Here is a 21,735-nt window from a genome sequence, read left to right as displayed (position 1 = left end):
GTAGGGGAAAGAGGCTTCTTTATTGACATAGAATCAACATTTACCATGGTTTCAGAACTAGGTAATTGTGAATAGGCATGGCTTATGTTTTTTATCTGAACAGAGGATTTTGAAAATTTTTATTTTGACAAGATCTGATCCAGGTCTCTATGGGTCTTATACATGAAATGCAACTGGCAACTCTGACTCATGACTTTGTTTATACACTGGTGCTTCAGCACATCAGAAAATCTATTTTTTCCTATAGTTTCTAAGAATGGCTCTCAATTACAGATCCTAAGTCTGAATCATTCCTGGTTCCCTTTTCTCTCTTACATCCATCTTCCTTTTTTGTATTTATTCCCATCATGGCATCTTTCTTATACCATCAGGGATAAAGAATAGACAAGCAATATTTTACTGCCTTAAAAGTATGTAGGATAAATTTCTTCCAATAAGAAAAATTACACATATGCATACTTTTCACATGCCAATGCATGACAGCAGGGAAGACAGAAACATGTTAATGTTGAAAAACAAGGTTTCTAGAAAAGCCATCCCCTTTATCTTACTGGCCCATATTTGGTGCTTGCTTTTTATTATTGTGGCCAAATCTGGCTCTTCTGTCTTCTTTCTTAAAACAATCACCATCATCTTAATTACCATCATCATCATCATCATAGCCATATAGTCGATTTTTAGGGGTGGGGGATTTACAGGAATCTTGTAACTGTTCTAGATGTAGTCAAATTTCCTAATTACCCTTTCATTTCTACATGCTATATCAAATTCCTCATTGATACATTGCTAAACAACTGCAGTACATACTATAGTGTTCTTCCTAGCTTCCTTGCTGTCACCGAAGTTCCCTGTCATCTCTATTTCTTTCTCCTCAGCTCAATTGAGATCATCTTTGCTTGTCACTGTGACCACTGGATGGCGCCTCAAATTTCCCAACCCCAACTTCTACTATAACTAATTGGATGTGCTACTATGTACCATTGATCAGCATTTTCCTCTCTTTTTTTGGCCACTTTTCCTCATTCTAGAGAAAAGGATGACTTTTTTCCCTACACAACTATTTCCAGGTAATCCTTATGATATCCTCCACAGCTTGAGAGAGGACTAAAAGCTCTAACTAATACCTACTTCCTGATGGACAGACTCTCACTTGGAGGTGTTCTACAACCTCTCCAATGGCAGTCTGATGGGGATGGAGGTGCACTCCACACTTTTATTGCTAATTGCAGAGCATCCCTTTTGAGTATCCAAATCCTTATCTTTTCTTTTCACTTTCTGTATAGTTTGGGCTGTCTTTAAGCAAGAACTGTTATATGACTGGAAAAGATTTATGTTAATTCCCAATAAATGTTGATTTTACTACTGATCAAAACAGTTTTCTTTGGGGAAATATATTATGGAAGGGTATTTGGTTCCTTTCAAAATTTTGCTTTTCTTTATCACCTTGAACAATTAATGGATATTATTTTTCTCAAAGAAGAAGTAAAAGAATGACAAAACTAAAGTTTAAAAGGGAAGTACCTCTACGTTAAGATTGTCACTCACCATGGCAAATTATCAAAAGGAAGGAAAATCATCCAAAATATCCTCAAGTAATAAAACAATGAACAATAAAAGAAATTTGTATCTATATCCAACCATCTATCTATCTATCTATCTATCTATCTATCTATCTATCTATCTATCTATCTATTGATCGATCTATCTATCTACCTGAGAGAAGAATGGGTCTTATGCAGGATAACAGGATAATACCATATATTTGATATAATACAATAATTTTCTGAGTCAGGTATGACAGGTTTTTAAAAATCCAGAATAGAACATTTAATCTTAATAGATTATCATTTTTAAAGTGTTCATTCTACTTTTTAAAAAAGAATGTTACTCTCACTTGAAAACCAATATAATTTCCCCCTTTGCAGCATCTCCAAATGGTTCTATACTTTTATAAGTATAATAAAACCCCTTTAAAAATAGTGTTCTGAGTATCACGTTATGCTGAAGGTTCTGATCCATGCGAGTCATGAAATTTTAAATTGATAATAAATAAATGTACGCTCTTGTAGAAAACACATAATTTTGGAAGATGAGGACCTTCAGGAAGGAGGGGTTCTTACAGGGGGAGAAATATTGCTTCCCTTCCATTCCCACCTCTGCATAAAGAAACCACTGTGTTTCCTTCCAGGCAATGTTTTCCCTCTGTGACCCGCACTCTCTAGTCTTCCTCCCAAGAAGAACTGGGTCACATTTCCCTCTTAGTAATGCCTTAGACAGACCACAGGCTTCTAGTGGTTCCTCCCTTCGCCAGGGCAGAAAGGAGAATCTGTGGGGGAGAAGAACTGGAGATGTGCTTCTGTCCCCTAGGCAGATTTGGTACCTTCCCAAAGTTGGAAAGGTAGCAAGAAAAGGTAGTGTCAAGGTAAAAACCAGAAGCCTGTGGTCTCGCTAAAGCATTTATATGGGGTTTCCCTCAACTGGATTATTTTCCCTGATGGGGTAGCATTTTCCTGTTCAAAATGAGCAGAGTTGATGAGAACAAAATAACTCAGTGTGGGATAGATACATTTGCTTTATACAGACCTAATTCCCCAGTCAAATTGTTCACCATTACCAATTCCTTTCTGAGTCTTGTTTCCTTCTCTCATCCCCAGAGCAATCACTGTGACAAACTTCAATCTATATTTGAAATTACCTGACTGGTTATAGTTCCAAATGCGATGTGGATCAGGGACAGACAGGGAAAAAAGAATAATTACAAGAAGGAAAAATTCTCAGTTTCAGATTCCATTCTTGGCTCTCCTCTGCTTTAAATTGGATATTCTCTGTTTCCTCAAAACCTAGTCTCAATAACATTGGAGATAAAGAGGTGGTTCCTGGGAGACATGAAGACATACATCTTATATTATGACTAAACCTAAGCAACAATGCTAATTGGAGGATAAGGGAATAAATACGCTAAAGAGAAAACACATTCAGCCCATGATGCAATTCAACAAACATTTATTGAGCACCTCTGATGGGTCAAACACTGAACCAGGTGTTGGGAACCAGGTGTTGCCTTCTCAGATGGAGTGTCAAGGCTGGTCGATAAAACATAAATATGCAAAACTACCACATTAGACATATAAAGTTCAATGGGAGTACCAAGGAGGGATAATTATTTTACTCTAAAATAAAGGGGAATGTTTTACATCCAGGAAAAGCCAAGCACCCCAGGGTGAAGATAACTGTGTGAGGTGTTAGGTAATTGATCTGATTTCAATGGTCTAGGTAAGTAAAGTTTATGAAAGAGTAAGAATGATCATTTAAGTGGAGAGTTAAAAGGAGAAGAAGGTCATTAACGTTAGAGTCTTAGGCGATGCTCACTCCATTTCTATTTTATAGGTCATTAAAACCTCCTGAACTCTGGTCTTTAAGTAGTGGTTCAAAATCAGAACATGCCCATGCTTTACCAAATCTGACATTCTCCTCATTCAGTTAGCCTTTATAACCATGAGCAATTTCATTTCCAAAGGGTGACATCCTCAGAAGAACAAGAAAACCTGTGTGTAGGAATGATGGCTCATTCTATGTGAGCACTTTAAGCATCAATGGCAACATGGGTGTTTGTTTTTATTACCCTGTGCAATTTTCTGCCTCTTGAAAATTTCTTTCCAGAAAAGAATGAGTAATAGCTGTTATTAACAAGGTCCTCATAAACTCAAATTTTCGATTTTCCATCTCTGGAAACACAGACCCTACTCATCACTTAAGTCACAGTTGAAATGTCCCTTCTCTATGAAGCTTTCCCTGAACAGCCTAACAGGACATCATCTCTCCATTTTTTGGGATCCTATAGCATTGGATCTGTACATCCTAATGTCACTAAACTATTTCTAAGTATTCACGTAATATCTACTCTCCTTACTTAACTTTTTGATGGTAGCATTCAAGTGTGTTTCATCTGTCAGTTTTCCAAAGCTCACAGCACAGTTAGTATTTCACATATAATCTGGATTCAAAGTTTTTGAATGACTGGCTAGGGAATAAATGTATGAATGAACAGTCCCACTGAAAGCTGAATCTCATCTTGTTACTTACAGGATTTTATTTCAAATATTGACTTTCAAAGCACTGAGCATAAAATTAACATGAAATGGGATGAAGATGAAGATTTTTTTCAGGAAAATTGGGCTCTGAACTTAGTTGAGTTGTCTCCTTTGGAAATACTCTATAAATAAAAAATTCTTGTTTTGTTAAAATTCTGACTTATTTCTTCATGAAATGTGCCCATAGCTGGCTATGTTCAGAGGTGTAACATTTAAAGAAAAAATGAATTTAGAATTTAGTTTTCATGCTTATATTTGCCAGTAAAAATTAATCAAACCTCAAGGAAAGCAAAGCACTTAAAATGCTAATAAGCAAAACCAAGGCAATACATAAATTACTACATAATATCTGGAATATTATAGGTTTCTCCTTTTAAAAAAATATTATAAACCTTTCACAATGCATTGTTAAATTTAATTAGAAGATAAAAGGCAATTATTTAAAATATATATTTAAAAATTAAAGCATCATAAAATATTCTAATTATTAATAATTGGTTCCTATTACAGATCTTTCTAATAAACAACCTTCAGAATAAAAATAGACCAAATAAATAAAAATACTTTCCAAAGACTATTAACTTATCTTTGAAATGGTAAATAAACAAACACACTACACTCTGTTCTAATTCAACAAAGAAAGTGGCTACCATGTTTGTCAAGTATATTTTATGGTTTTATGAACTTCTTTATTAATGATTTCGGATAAATAATTACAGTGTTTAAATAAGAGGAAACCCAAAAGTTCTGATGTATTAAATTAGAGCCTCTTTTACCAAACTTAAAAATGAGAGAGGCCTGAAAACATGTAAAATAGCATGTTTTCTATTCAGATTTAAACTCTACTTGGATGTAGAGACTTAAAGTCAAACTCAAAGATTTTGGGATAGCCACTGAATTTTGTATGAGTCCTGGTAGACGTTCATGCACGTTGAGTTTATAATTTGCTCTTGTATTCATTTCCAGCTATAATACTACTTGAGAAAGAAAAATTAGCAAATTCGGCCATAACTTCTGACACTAGTTTTCTTTGTGGAATAGAATACAAACAAGGAAAGTTTTCAAATGTGTCAAGCAACAAGTAAAATTTAAGCTATTTAAGTCAGTAACTAGTTCAAAAGAATGTCAAAATGAAATGAATACTCTACTTGTCATTTCCATTTTATAGTAAAAAGCACCAAAAACACTTTACAGAGTAAACTATTCAAACGCCTGGATTTCCCAAAGGCTTAACGTAAGTTTAAGAGGAACCTACCTTTAAAATTTGGCCTGATTCTCGCATCATATCCTGATGTCCGTCCCATTAATTTGTCCAAGAAATCTGAAGGAGACAGAGTCTGCGAAGGTTGTTTCCCAGACCTGGAGTCATGGTCCTTGCAGAAAGTCGTCCTAAACACATCAGTAACTCTTTTAGCAATAACTCCATTCCCATTGCCCTGAGAATTAAGGCTCACAGTATATTTAACATCAATTTTTCATAAATATATTTGATATGTTAGTAGAAAGAAAAATAGAAAACTACAAAAACACTGTTCAGCTTTTGAACTTACACATGACCTAAAGTAAACTTTAAATGATGAGAAGTTTAAGTCCTGAGTCATGTCTCCTCAGTTTCCAAACTTTAACTATAAGATGTTTAAGATGATACATTGTGCATAATTTTAGGTTGTAGATTTTATAGGTATATTGTTAAAGCTATTTCTTTCTAGAGTATTCAGAGAAGTGATGCCAAAATTTATGTGATTGTCTTAAAAATCATTTTTCCATGACTTTTTGAGAATTGTTCCAGGATTTCAGTCCTAAATATAAGACCTCTACTTTTTATAAGCAATGTATAATAAATTGACAGAACAAAGCAAACAGTGCAATTAATTAGCATTGCTTATTTTCTCATCTGCTAAAATCTATTCCAATTATCGTCTATTAATAATTTTCAATGTTTTGTCTAAAAGAAAATATTCACTTGGAAATTTAACTTTATTCTAAAATAGGTCAACAATGAGTATGTCTGTTGCCTCTATTATTTTATTATTTGTTCTTTATATATGAACATTGAAACTGTTGGCTCTCTAATAAAGTATCCATGAAAAAGCACTTCTAAGTAATTTTGTCCTGTGCATTGCCAAAACATTAAAAGTTGACTGGAAAATGTATCTGATTTTTATTTTCCTCCGGAAAGTTTCTCAGATTTTAATTTTCCTGTTAAAATTAAAAAGAGGCTTATAAAATGGGCATGTTTGATTTGTAGCGAAATAAATTTTTTCACAATGCATAGTGATTTCTTCCTGATTTCTTCCCTATAGCATACATTTTACAAGCTTTGTTTTTAGTAGTTTGTTTAATCTTGAAAATTCTATCACCAAGAAAATACCACATTCTTGCCAGATTTTCAAATCAGTGTCATTAAATATAAGTGCAAAAATGTTATAAACACTTGGTAGGAGTTAAAAATGAATACTATTTTCCAGAAATACTCACATTCCATATGCAGATTCATCTGATTAATCAAATATTATTTGATTATGATAGTGGCAGTGGTGGTGGTGGTGGTGGTGGTGGTGGTGGTGGTAGTGGTGGTGGTGGTGATGATGATGATGATGATGGTTGTAATAAACCCAACCTATAATTTTTCTTAATCATGGTTGGTGGTGTGAACCTAAAAGAAACATAGTGGGTTTTCCCAGTACTCATAGCATTATTGCTATATGTTCCATTTCTCTCGGCTCTGTGAAAAAAACACCATAACATTTGGTGAAAATTAAATGAAGAGTCCCACACTTTGTCATATGAGCATCTCCTATCTCTATCCTGTCTTAGAACCTCAGCCATTAGGATGGCTATTTCACTTGTCAACATAATCTGATATGTTGAGGTATTCATTGATTTGATAATCTGTAAATTAAGTCGGAAATGCAAGCATGCAAACAATGATTTCTCACTTGTTTTAATTATGCATACTCCATTTCTCATACATATATAAATACAAATATATCATATTAATTAAATTTTGGTAGGCAATCAATTTCCAAATATACTGAAAAGTTGAATGTAATGGTAAAAAGAGATTTAAATTTTTGATATATCAAGAAAATTCCTGGATCATACTCCTCATTGTATGCTTCCTGCTACTGACATATCTCCCCAAGTTGGCTGAGAATTAGGATTTTTAAAATATTCTAAATAAATTGAATATCCTGGAAATTACTCCAATCACCCCCACCATACACAAAACATAACATCCAATAATCCCTGTAAATGACTTCCAGAAGAATTTGAAAGAAAATAAATCTCCCTTATATAGAAATGTAAAGAGCATGCAACTCATTAGACCACCTTAATATCACATTGGCTGTGAAAATGTGTGTTGAAATGCATAGAGTGAGAATACGCACCATAAAACTTGCTTTTGTGAAAATTTACCACCCTCCCACCATAATTAGTATTTTTTTAACGAACAAAAGAAATCTAACTCTCCTCTATAAAATTAAAAGAATATGGTCCAGAGCATAGAAAAAAATAGATAACAGTTGCATGACACGTTCACTTTCAAACAGTTTTCATGTGGAAAATATCAACATGCAAAGTCGTTTCACCTACCTGAAGTGGTTTGTCTCTAAGAAAAATGCAAACAAGGCTGTCAAAATGTTCACTAGCTGCCGGTTCATTCCTGTTCTTGTGATGCTTGTGAAAAATATCCCAGAAATAAATCCAGAAAGAAGCTAGGGCAAAGTATCTATCTATTGTCCAGATTGAAAATCTGGCAGGAATCTAATTTCCTTGAAAATCAAAAAGAGATTTGGGTTCGTACAGTTTGCTGAGAAAAAACAAAAAGTGCCAGTCCTGGGCATCATGGTCAGGTCAAACTGAGGCTCGGGACCATCAGTTAACCCAGGAAAGACAAAGCCTTAAAACTGATTAATCCCCCAGATGCCTTTCCCGAATAATAAAAATGTTGCTACCTTAATCGCTTCAGCATGCATAGGGGGCTGGCGATAATGCCATGCTGGAAGTCGGGTTGCTGTGGCTTTTGTTTTATGTCCTTTCTGCTTGACAAAGCCCTTTCCTCTAGAAAATTTTCTCTTTTTGAAAGAAGTTGTAAATGAGGGAGAAGAAAGGACTCTGCGCGCTGGAGTGAGTGGAGGGGAGATGGGGAAAATTGCTGAGCTCCTGTGCTGGAATGAGGGCTACAGAAAGAGACGGAGACGTGATCTTACCCAGCCTATAAATTTCAGCACTCGGACAGCTCCTAGCTCTGAAGTGCGCATGTTTCCTGTTTCAGTCGGCTTGGGGCGGGGGTCGGGGGGAGGCATTCAAGAGGGGACGTGCCTGCTGTTCAGTCAAAGGCAGAGTGACTGGCCGTTCAGAGAGGGGGTGCTGAAGGGGGTGCGATGACGACAAGGAGAGAGCAGAGGTCGGGGGACGGAGAGGGCGAGGGAGGCTGGGGTCTGAGCTCCTGGAAATGTGAGTCTGTCGGTGGGTGGGTGGGACTGGAGTTTGGAGCAGAAAAGAGAAGGCAATTCGGTCTAGGCGTGGAAAACGGAAATTGGGGGCGTTTAAATGAGAGAACAGGGTCCGGAATGCTGACATTATAGTAGGGGAGTGGGCAGACCACTTCCACTCCATGTCAGTGGAAGCTGGAGCCACAAGACGGGTCTTGCGCTTAAGAAGAAGGGACATTTCCTTGGAATAGAGAAGTCTGTGCGCAGAAAGAGGTTCTTGAGGATTGATAATTTAATTTAGACGCTCTTTATGCCTTCCTCATCTCCTGAGCGTTTTCGTGTGATTTTAGCTGCCTGTTCTCAAAGGATCGCTCTACTTTTCTACTAGGGAAAGCCCCTTCCACTGAGCTTTCTTCCCGTGGCTCAAAACCCTTGGACATCCTCAAGTCAGATTTGTAGAGGAAGAAGAAAGAAAAGGGGCCAGCAGGGGGCAGTGGCAACCTTTTCCTGCCACTCTCCTAAGTTAGAACAGGAGTCCATGTTAGAAATGGAGCAAGGAAGGGCGAGACTGGGGGTTGAGTTTCATCTGCCAGATAGTATTCACCAGGAAGGGTCATGTAATAAACTGTCGATGTTCAAATATTAAAGTGATGATAGAGACTGACAATAATGAAAGTTTTTAATCCAGTACAAAAGCACAACTGGCAACCTTGCTATTTCAAATTAAACTTAAAACTATTATTATTAGCTTTTAAAAAAAGAGGAAAGGTAGATAGTTCGATGCACGTAATTAGCAACTACTGGTAAGGGGAAATGAAAATGCCTGTTCTACCATGAGCTGGGTGAGTAGCCTACTTTTTGTATGTGGGATAAACCTTGTTATTCGCTTTGGCACTCCATTGCAGGCCTTAATTTTAAAACCAAATCATATTATTCCGTTTTAGTCCAGAAATGACTAACCCTTAGATCAGCTTAAATATCATAGCAGAGTAACAAAAAATTCTGTTTTAAAAAAGTAGATTCTGAGAAAGAAACTGAGTTCTCGTCACCTTTTAATGTTAATGTAAATTACCTGAGGATCTTGTTGGAAAGCAGATTCTGATCCAGAAGATCTGGGGTATTGCCTGAGATTCTGCATTTCTAACCAGTTCCTAGCTGAGGGTGATGCTGCTGGTCCAAGGATCAATTAGACTTTGAGTGGCAAGGGTCTTTATGTTCTTTTATCAGATCTCTGTCCTACTAAGACATTTATTTCAAATAATGAGAATATGGGAACCTCTTTTTAGATTAAATATAGCAGCACCCAAACATTCTGCTTACAAACAAAATCAGTTCTTTGGATGTGTTTAACTCTCAAAGCCTAGAGAAAATGATTCAATTTAAAAGAAAAACAGTGTGGTGTAGTTTGAGACATCCCTGGACAGCAGCTTTGACTCTGTTCACTTCCAAATTGATCCACATGGAAGCTCTAGACCTGATTTTATCTCCACAGTCCTGACCCACAAAAAAGTCAATTCCTGGAAACATATTTTTTAATTGGTGCTACATGGGAAAAAAATCATACAAGCCTTTGTGTGTTCAAGCTTCTTTCCAAGAGGAGAAGTATGTAGAGAAATAGAAGAAAATAATTTGTCACAAATTTGTTTATGAAGTTCATAATGATGCTGAAAGTAATATCGTCTTTGCAAATCATTTCTTCTAATAACAGAGTCATGTAATTAACCAGAGTAGGGTGAATCGGGGAACCTGGGACAAAAGGGGACTCTGGCCAGCAGAATGAAATCACAGAATTGTATTATTTTCAAGCTTGAGGGCCGTTAGGAGAGGACCTAGTCTTGCCTCCTCATTTTACTCCTCAGCTCTCTTCAATTTGGATTCATGCCCTGTCAATCCAGAGAAAAAGCTCTCACTAAGTCTGCCAATGAATTCTTTGTAACAAGGGCCAAAGGATATTTTCCTGTCCTCATCTCACTTGACATTTTCATGGCACTTAATGTCTTTGGACTCTTCTTCCTTCTTGAAGCACTTTTCCTCTCTTGACTCTGTGACACAATACACTCCTGATTTGCCTCTATTCTCTCTGCAGGCATATCCCTCTCTACCTGACCTATAAAATTGGATTTCCTAAAGGCTGCATTCTAGGCCCTCTATTCTCACTCTACACTTTTTAAGATAATATTATGCACATCCATGACTTCCATTATCCCTTTATGTAGATGACACACAAATTTATATTTCTATGCAGACCTATATATACAACTGCTTCTTAAGAAATTCCTGTTGGATGTCTCAAAGTCTCCTCAAAGTGAACATGTCAAAAGCAAGTTTGTGATACTTCCTCCAAATCTTAGTCCTATTCTACTGTTCCTATTTCGGGATTGTCAACCAAAAGCCAAGGCATCATCTCTAAGAGTTCCTCTCTATCTTCTGCCATATCCAATCCTTCACCAAGCCCTATTGATTTTACCTTCCAAATATTTCTCAGATGTATCCACTTTTCTCCATCTCATCCTCCACCATACTAGTTGAGCTATCCTTATCTCTGCCTCATTGCTGCAATAGCCACTTTACTAGACTACCTGGACACACACACCTGACCCTCCTCCAGCTCTTTCTCTACACTGAAGCCCAGATGATTCAAAATCAGAATTTGATTATGCCCACACCCTGATTAACTCTATGATTTTCCATTGATCTCAGGGTAGAATAAGAAAACTATACTTAACATGGTCTAGCTCCTGCCTATATTGTCCCTCATCTCATTCCATGCTCATCTAATTCCTTCCCCTCTAGCCATATTGGTCTTTTTTTTAGTCCCTTATGATCGTCCTATTGCTTAATCCCATGGAGTACTCATCCACATCCTCTTTGCCTGGTCAACACCAGCTTATTTTTCAGATCACTGCTCAAGTGTTATTTCCGCAAAAAGACCCTCCCTGACCTCCATGACTCTCATCAACTCTCCCTATTACAAGCTCTCTTAGTACTCTATAAATATGATTACAGACCTTGTCACCATTACATATAGACATGTGCATAATAATGATCTTTGCATGTAATGATATATACATGCTTAGATAATGATCTTTGCAAAGGGCTGGGAGAGCATCTTTTTTTTGTCCACCATTGTATTCCCATATATCCAGTGACAATGGTAAGCATAGTGGAATTGATGGTGATTATATACAATTTTAAACATGTGCCCAGAGTTCCTGCCTAAGCAGAAAAATATACTTAAATATATGTAGGTCACAAATTCTGTCAAAAATTACATGTTAGGGAATTAAGAAGTTAAGAACTGTGATTATTTAATAGGAAACCAAGTTCAATGGCTCAGTAGTCTACAGCATCATAAGATAGAAACAAAAGTAGGAGACAGTGAATGTGATGTCCTTGATTCAAGTTCCCCCCACTGACACACATTCATTATGTGATTTTGGGCAAGTCACTTAATCTCTCTGAGCCTCATTTTTCTAATATGTAAATTACAGATGATAGTATTGTTATGTAAAATGCTTTATAGAGAATATCCTTGAAAGTCATATGAAATCACAGCTGTGGGCATGTTTTAGGCTCTATAATCTCACTCAGTTCTTACCATTTATTGACTTAAAATTCATGTTGTGACTTTGTTTCTTGGGCAATTCCACATTCAAGAAAATTAAGTATCAAGCTTTAAAAAGTCTTGTTTGCAATGCAGTGGAATCCTGGAGTCTAATAATCCTACACTTCTAATTTACCAAATTACAATTGATCAAGACATGTGACACCCTCATTTTTGAACTCTTAATTTCAGGGAAATGAGGAGATTCTGACCAGTCCTATAATGAGCATCAACACACATATTAGAAAATTCTAAATGGATATAAACAAATAGAGACATTTCCTTAAGAACATCAGGCTCATTTACTGATGTCAGTAAGGCCTAACCACCTCTAAAATATACATTTTGATTTACAGTTCTCAAAATACCTATTCTATGTGGTAGGTAGAACAATGATTAATATCCAACATTTTTTCAATGAGGAATCTGAAGTTCATGTAAATTAATCAACTTTCCCAAGTCCACATGATTTTTAAGTGAGAAAGTCATACATTCTATATTTACTACCCAAAGAAATAGACTTCTTCCTGATCAAATGTGTGATTGATGTTATTTTTCAAGTCACTGAAAGCCTACTATATACCCACAACTATTTTTCGATAACAAAGTTCCTGATTCCATTGCAGTATATTCCTCTTTCTTGATGGAAATTTGGTCACCATTATATTGAGTACTACATTTTAAAAATGACAAATGGAAAGCTCATATTAAGGGTTTCAAAGTCAATTTTCTCAGAGAAAGGGTTGAAAGATGTTAAAATACTCACATCCTGCATCAGGCCTGCTCATGAACTGGTATGGGCCTTCCTGCAGACAGATGGTCCTACTCAAATATCGGTACTCTTCAATCCACATGAAAAGATCAATCAGGGGTCAAGAAAGGACCTATCAGTCTACAGTGGACACCCACCAAGAAGTAGAGGTTTGAAGCAAATTAATTAATGGGGGCAAGAAATTGTTCTACTAAACCTTTAGTAACTGGAGGATGCTTCCTCATAGAGATCAATAAAGCCAATGTCAACTTTATAAAATGTCTCTCCTGAATTTTAGGAGTGATTCAACTGCCTTAAACAGGCTCTCATCTCCCTATAAGGCCTAGGTTAGAATGGATTTTAGGGTGAGAAAATCCGTCTGACATGAGGATGCGTGGCCATTATAACTACTAAACAGTATGGCTTGTGAGAGCAATGGTTAGTGATTGCCATATTTATTAGTTTCTAGGACTAATAACCAAGAACCACAAACTAGATGGCTTTAAAGAACAGAAATTCATTGTTTCACTGTTGTAGAGGCTAGAAGTATGAAATCAAGGTATTGGAAGGGCCATGCTCCTTCAGTAACTTGTAGGGGAGAATACTTCTTTGCTTCTTCTGGCTTGGTATTTGCCAGCAATCCGAACATTTCTTGTCTTATAGATGCATCATGCCAAACTCTGCCTCCATCTTTACATGGCTTTCTTCCCCTGGTGTCTGTCTTCCTTTTCTTTAAGGGCTCCAGTCATTGGATTCGGGCCCACCCTCATTTAGAATGATGGCAGCTTAACTTGAATACATCTGCAAAGACCTTATTTCCCAATAAACTACCAGCGTTTAGGATCTCAATTTTATCTTTTGGGGGGTACACAATTCAACCTATAATACCAATCCTTAAATATAATACCTCCGGGATCAGGTAGAGAGTCTGCCTGAAAATCGGCACCCTCTGAGCTACTACTGCAAATTACACAATGGCTCTCAACTTCCATGGCAACTCACTAGCCCATATGTCCTTTATTTCCTTGCAACGGTAGTAACAGAAATGAAAGGCACATTTTAGAGCCCACTCTGTTACATTAGGTAGGTTTCTAGGGGGACAGAAATGAGTAAAGGAAGGTGAGAAGTAAAACATAGTTCCTGCATGTTGATTTATGCAGGCTGCTACAAGCACTAGTACGATGAGGTTAAAGCTGTTTTCAGTGGCATCATTGTCCACAGAACAAGGATTCCTAAAGCACCAATGTCACCCTGCATTTATTCTCTCACATTTCTAGAAATCCTACTTCTCTTGTAGAATTCATAAAGATGTCCAGCATGCAGAGGCAAGCTTTGCAAACTCCCTCTCTTCACATCAAGGCCATGGAGTGTACATGTGAAATCACTGCTCTTCCCAGGTACATGTAGACAACTAGACATGTATATCCAGAGCATTTCAGGATTAAATTTCTTGGAAGTCAGAAAATCCCTTTAGGATTGGAACTCTGTTGGTTATTAGTGTTCATTGTTCACAACCACAAATATGTCCAGTGCTTGAAACAATCAATTTCAATTTCCAGTGATGATTCATGGCAAGTGATTGCTTTCCTCTTGGCTAATGTGAAAAATGAAGGATTTCTTTTTCATAAACATCAAGTGAGCAAACAATAATTTGGAGGATAAATCAAATGCAATCTCACCTGAATATATTAGAAAGGCTCCTCCTTTGCTGCAATTCTAAAGTTAGCAATAACGAATAACAATATGATTGACTGTTGAAGCATCACTTGCCTTAGAGAATCTCCTACGTTTATTTCTGCCAATAACATGAAAACTACCACGATGTCATCTTCATTACCATGATGCCCTTGATGAAAATTTCTGTGTGGGGGGGCAAGGGGGAAGATTCCTCAGATTTTAAACTTCTGTCACTAACTTCATTCATATTTACCTCCCTATGAAATGCCTCTTCTGCATTGCCTTGGATTCACAGAAGGCTAAAGAGAAGCTGCTTTTGCAAAGTGTGAGTTATTTGAACTTGAACCTGGCAGTATTTTTACATTTGCAAGTAAACCAATGCAGATCTTGGTCGAAGTTGAGTTCCATTCATTATATTCAATGTTGACATTTCTCTTACTATTGTAAAGCATAACAGGAATGTTAACAGGATAGTACAGGTATAATCCACAGTCCTGCCAGTCAACCAGTCAGCAACCAGTCATATAGGAAATTGATTGAGCATTTACTATATGCAAAATACTGTGTATTTCCCTGAGGACAAGGCTAAGTAATATAAGATGTTATTTCTGCCCTCAAGAGACTTATGACCTATAAGTGAAGATAAGAAAAGTAAATATCACAAAAGTGGGGTTCTAGATCATGGATTCATCAGAGAAAATCAGCTTACTGACTCCCAAGAAGTTTCAAAATGTGGTATCCACCTATGTAGTCTTCACAGTAAAAAATCTGGTTCTTAGCTTCATAGGCTTGCTAAATTAACCTTATCAGTGCCCCAAATATGTTACTAAGCAGGAATGTGACAATACCCAAGAGAATGGCATATAAATTAGAATGAACATATATCTATAAGAAAGCCAAGCACCCCATGTTGGCCTGAGAGGTATATAAATATTCTGGGTCCATACTGCCTGGGAAGGTCTCAAGATAAACATATATAATGGGATGTATGTTTGAAATGAGAAAACGTTGAGTGGAATCTAACCCTAAAAGATGATAAAGCCATCTCCAACTTCATAATGCCCATTCAGACACTGAATATTTTACATCATTTGTTCGTTTTATTCATTCCTTGAATCAGTATTAGATTTTTCTCTCAGAACTATCTTTTTCATGCTCTTTTTCTGGTCAACTCCATTGCTCATCGATACATTCAATGTTTTTTGAAAATTGCACATTATGACATCTTATATACTCATAAAATATATATATATGGAATATATGTATGGTATACAAAATGATAAAACAAATATCTATGACTCCATGTATAGTATGGGAAATCAACAACACTTCTGAAGCCCCCTGAATGCTATCTCACCATGCCATCATCTAAGTTAACTTCTATTGTAATTACTTTATCATCTTTTGCTTTGCTTTATTGTTCTAACATATATACATTTCATACACACACAAATATTGTTTAGTTTTTCATGTTTTAAACTGTACAAAGTTTGAATGAGATCGTTTGTATTCTTCTGTGTTTCGGTTGATCAATATTATGTTATAGCACCTAGTAAGAATTCATTCACTTTCACGCTGTATTGCTCTATTCTATGAGCATTCCACAATTTATTTACCCATTCCACTGCTGATGTGTTTTTGGGTTATTTCCACGTTTTTGTGGGATTTTATTTTGTTGTACTACATAATGCTCCTAGAATATTCTTGTACATTTCTTCGGTTCTACATGTGCAAAAGTTTCTCAAGGATGCATACTTAGAGAAAGATTATTGGGTCTTAAGATATGCACAACTTCAATTTTTATTAAATAATGTCAACTTGTTTCCTAAAATGTTGTAACAATTTATACTTACCATAGTGTAGAAAACTTCTTATTGCTTTATATCCTCACCAACAGTTGGCATTTTCAGACTTCTTAAATTTTATCAAGCTGGAGGATATTTAATAGCATCTCTTTGTAGTTTTAGTTGTCATTTATCTTAATACTAATGGGATTGAGAACTATTTCAATATGTTCACTGACCACTGTGTTTTAGCTGTGAAATATCTGTGTTTTTTTTTACCACTATTCAATTAGGTTGTTTCCTTTTTCTTATTGATGTGTAAAAATTATTTTATAACAATTCTTTGCCTCTTATGTCACTTTCTTGAGCATATTTTTAATATAGTCAAATGTATTACTCTTTCCCCTTATGGTTTTTGCAATTTTTTATTCTTATATAAATACTTCTTGATACTGAGATCATGAAGATGTTTTTCTATATTATCTTCTAATGTTTTTTAAATGTCATTCACATTTCAATAATTAATACCTAGAGTAAAGATTGTCTATTTCAATTATTTACATGACTGTCCCACATCAGAGTTGTTAATTGATATGTGTAGACCATATATAAACACAAGAATTAGGTGCTCCCCTTCCAGGAATTTAGAAATTAAAGTGCCTTATAACTAAGCATTGTAGAGCATAGATTTGTAGTCACTTCAAAGAAATAAAATGGCTCCTAATCCAAAAAGACTTGGTTCTATACGGCTGTTCAATAAACTATACAAAAACGTACCATTTAAAACAACAATTTATTACTATTTGTCATGGTTAGGTTTAGCCTGCCATTCTCATTTGGGATCTCTCATTATGGAAGCTGGGGTTTAAGTAATTTTAAGGCTCACCTGGGCCAGACTTCCAAGTTGACTTGTTTACTTGATACTGGCTGCTAGATCAGAGCCCAACTGGGATAGTCAACAAGAGAACCTACACATGGCCTTTTCCTAGGGCTTGGGCTTCTCCCAGCATGGCAGCTGGGTTCTGAGAGGATGTGTCCCAACAAGGAACATTCTAAGAGCACAAAGAAGAAGCTGCAAGGCTTCTCATGATCTAGACCCAGCAGCCATGCAGTTTCTCTTCTGTTTCATTTTACTAGTTACACGTGGCCAGCTCAATTTTGACATGGGAGGGAACTTCTCTAGTGTGTGACTACCAGAATGTATGGTTCATTTGGCAGTGTTCTTCAGAGATTAGCTACAATAGCCATGTCAAAGGATTGCCAGTTGTGGCAGTTAGAGATTATTTTATGAATCCCCAAAAGAGAAAGATTAAACATTTGTAAACAAACCTATTCCACTGGGTGTGATACCTTTTGATTGGACTATGTCAGTGAGGTGTGCTCAGGTTGAGTCTCCGCCCCCTTTCTAGGTCTGATATAAATGGACATTCAGACAGACAGACAAACAGATGAGGAGAAAAGGAACTGCCGTGTTTGATCCTACTGTGTAAGACAGGTCTGTTTAAGCATGAAGCCCTAAGAGGGTGGGCCCACGAGCCCGGCCTGATAGCTTACAGTTGATCTTGGGAAGAGAGCGGAACAGCTGAGACTGATATAGGAGACCCAGAAAGAAACAAACCCTAGGCCAGCTTGCAGCTGAAATTGGGAAGAAAGCAGAGAAGCTGAGAGGAAGCTCTGAGGGGCTGGCAGAGACCAGGCAGAGACCACCTGTCATCTTGCTTCAAAACGTGGCAACTGATTTTTGTGAGAAAGCACCTCTTATTGTGCCTCGAGATGGACTTTTCATGACCTTGGAACTGTAAGCTTTTACCCCAAATAAATACTCTTTACAAAAGGCAGCATATTTCTGGTACTTTGCATTGGCAGCTCTTCGGCAAACTAAAACACCTATATTAATATTTGTCTATAGTGTTATGTCACTTTCTAATTCAAACAATTAAAAAGAAATTCCCAAACACACCAAACAAGAAGGCATGAATTCAGGGTAAAACTTAAGTGCTAAAGAAAGCAGTCATCCCAGGGTATCTCTTGATCCCCAGAAACCTGTAACTTCCATTTAAATCACTTGGGGGGAGGGAAGAACAAGAGACAAAGCCTGGGGCCCAGGAATGGTGGATAGTCTATCATTTAAAGTGGTTCTAAATTGGTGACTCCAGGTATCTCTGGTGAAAGCAATGCTAATCCACCTGGTGGAAACAAATTTCATCGTTCTCCTTCAGCTACAGTTATAATGGATATGAACTCACAAACATAAATTAAAGAGCATGTAACAGAATAAGGCCCGATGAGTAAGAAGCAGGGGAAACAATGAGTAATAAAATAAGGCATTCACCTGGCAATATATTCGGTTTCACTTTTGAAGAAGTTTTGGATCACAGAGAGGTTCAACAATGGCAGGGGAGGAATACTGGTGTGGGATGTTATTGACAGCGGACACATGGTTGGCAGGAAGTCCTACAGGGCATATATCCAGGGTCCATAAAAATGTTTGGATATTTTCATAGTGGTTACAATTAAAAACAACAACTGAGGGAGTGCTGAGTTCCTAGCCAGGGGAGCACTATCACAATCCCTAAAGGAACAGCAACAATCCCCCAAGTGCAACAGCAAAGACCAAAAAAGAAGGAAGGTCCAACAATGAGCCCTCGATACTAATGACTATGCTTGTGAGTCTGTGCACCTGAAATAAGAACAAGGCCTAGAGCTGCAGGGTGCCTAAGAGTTACCACCTGAGAGCCTCCATGTTGCTCAATGTGGCCAATCTCGAAGCCAAACTCAACATGTAAATGTGTTGCCTTCCCCCCAGCATGGGACATGACTCCTGGGGATGAGCCTCTCTGGTGCCAAGGGATCACTACCAATTACCAGCTGATGATATAACTAGAAAATGACCGTGAATAAAACGGTCAACTCGGACCAGCAGCATATCTCAATCTACATATAATTCCAGGAGTTAAAAATGCTTTTTGACCTGAATAAAAGGGGGAAATGGAAAGGACAAATGAGTTTATTTGGCTATGAGTCTCCAAACAGAGCCAGGAGGTTCTCAGAGGGGTTGCCCTTATGCACACCTGAGCAGAGTCCCAGAGACAGATAAAGTAGATACAACCCCAGGTACTGGTTCTTCTGAGGGCTACAGAGACCCACAGGTTCTATGGTCATGGCAGATGGACTTCAGTGCCATGTCAGTTGGTCCTACTTTGGAGTTTGTGTTTCTGTGTGATGGAGCTGGACTCAGATGTGATCTTTGTCCACAAGTCTCTCCTGTTACTTTACCAGAACTGTAGCTGGTGCTGGAGTTTAATACATACCCAGGGGACCTGAATCTCTGGACTGACCATGTGATAGCCAGGCCCTGAGCCTCAACAGACTTGCAACTCCTACACTCTGGTTTATTGAACTTACCCCACTCAGCTAACATGGAGGTGAAGAAGGTCAACCACCACACCAGGGAGCCAAGAGTGCCTACAACTGAAAGGAGGAGAATTGCATCCAGCATCCATGTGGAATCTAAGCCCCCTCTTGATATAGATGTGGAGTGGACACAACCATTCCAAGGCCCACAGGATGGAGGAATAGAGTATGGATTAGAGTGGACTTACTGATATTCTATTCATGAACTATTGTGATTAGTAATTGAAGAAAATGTGGCATTGGTGTGGATAAAGTGGCCATGTTGGCTGCTGGGGGTAGGGAGTGGGAGGAAGAGATGTGATGTGGGGGCGTTTTCGGGACTTGGAGTTGTCCTGGGTGGTGCTGCAGGGACAGTTACTGGGCATTGTACGTCTTCCCATGGCCCACTGGATGGACTGTGGGAGAGTGTGGGCTATGATGTGGACCATTGACCATGAGGTGCAGCAATGCTCAGAGATGTAATCACCAAATGCAATGAATGTCTCATGATGATGGAGGAGGTTGTTATGGGGGGAGGAGTGGGATGAGGGGGGTAGGAGGTATATGGGGACCTCATATTTTTTTAATGTAACATTAAAAAATAAATAAAGACACAAAATAAAAATAAAAATAAAAAAATGAAATAAGGTATTGAAACACTTCGGGTATTAGAATTATCAGACCTAGAATAAATGCATTAATTATGTTTAACAATTACAGACAGAGAATGAGTAAGTGATAAATGGCATTAAAAAACCCACTTGAATATCTAGAAATGAAGAGTATAACATTAGAAGTCAATGAACTATTTAAATATCATAGTAGATATAACTTATGAGATAACTATTGAACTGGAAGTATTATCCAGAATATAGCTCATAGTGAGAAAGAATTTGAAAAAATGAGAGGTCAAGAAACATGGAGGATAGAGGGAGAAGACCTAATACATTTCAAGTAGGAGTTTCAAAGAAACAATAATTTGAGGAGAGGCAAATTTTGAAGAAGTAATAGCTAAGATTTTTCAGAATTGATGAAAAACTTGAATCATCAGAACTAGGAATTCCAATGAAACCCAAGCAGAATAAATGAAAAGATGTCTGCACCTAAATATGTTTTAGTGAAAACGAAACTGTAAAACACTAAAGACAAAAACAGTCCTTGAAATAGATAAATAGAAATAGTCAGAAATTGATTATAACTTATTAATTTCTCTCATGGTTTGATAGTTTGAGTGGGTTCAGCCAAACATTCTCATTTGGGATCTCTCAAGTTTTTCTATGGAAGCTGAGGCTTGAGTCATCTGAAGTACCAACTGTGCCAGACGTCCAAGACAGCTTGCTTTCATGACTGGTATTTGATACTGACTGTTGGGTGGGAGCTCATCTGAGTAGCAACAATGAGATGAACTGCTGAATTCTCAGCAATAATAATAGGGCAAGAAGACAGTGAAATGACTTATTCAATATAGCAAGGGAATAAAATTGTCAACCTAGAATTGTAAATCTGCAAAGTTCTTTAAAAAGACAAAAACAAGAGTAAAATAAATATATTTCTAGAAAGATAGAACTGAGAATTTTCACTAATAGAACCTCAAAAAAGACTAAAAGAAAAGTAAAACTTGGAATGAAAAAATAGTACACGAAGAAGGAAAGGAACCCCCAGAAGGAAGGTATAAGGTGCAAGAAAGAGTAGTTAACATAGAAATTGCTATACAAATGGGTGTGTAAATATTATGAACAGTATATATTAAATTTTGGACAAAATAGGTTTCAAAGCCAAAAAAAAACTTTATTAGGAAGAGCCAGGAATTGTACCCAAATCAATCTGATTAAAGCTTTACCAGGAAACCACATTGGAATAGAGCAGAAAGAAAAATCAGGAAGTTGAGCAGAGGGGAAAATAAATGCAGAAGGCCAGAGGGGCATCCCTGAGAAGTTTTAATGCTAAAAAGAGTTGAACAGAATTAACATTTCCAACTGGAGAATCAAAAAAAAAA

At 37.1% G+C, this 21,735-nt stretch overlaps 1 protein-coding gene across 11 annotated transcripts in view; it reads right to left on the bottom strand.

The window, feature by feature from the left end:
* The window catches only part of GLRA2 (glycine receptor alpha 2), a 184,006-nt gene extending 175,294 nt beyond the window's left edge, over positions 1-8,712 (bottom strand). For 3 of the 11 annotated variants that reach the window (XM_071213127.1, XM_071213121.1, XM_071213122.1), the window contains exons 1-2: positions 8,306-8,441; positions 5,347-5,480 (exon numbers count right to left, since the gene is read on the bottom strand). Coding sequence is in view for 8 of the 11 variants with exons in the window: in XM_071213121.1 (XP_071069222.1) it covers positions 5,347-5,395 (49 nt within the window). In the remaining 3 variants the exon portion in view is untranslated. Of the gene's footprint in view, positions 1-5,346; positions 5,481-6,569; positions 6,817-7,688 lie in introns of all 11 variants that reach the window. The other 8 variants (XM_071213120.1, XM_058292101.2, XM_071213126.1 and 5 more) reach the window with 8 other exon arrangements.
* Between the last annotated feature and the right edge of the window lie 13,023 nt (positions 8,713-21,735).

Source organism: Dasypus novemcinctus, chromosome X, assembly GCF_030445035.2.
Source record: "Dasypus novemcinctus isolate mDasNov1 chromosome X, mDasNov1.1.hap2, whole genome shotgun sequence".
NCBI lineage: Eukaryota > Metazoa > Chordata > Mammalia > Cingulata > Dasypodidae > Dasypus > Dasypus novemcinctus.
This window is presented reverse-complemented; position numbering and strand designations above follow the sequence as displayed.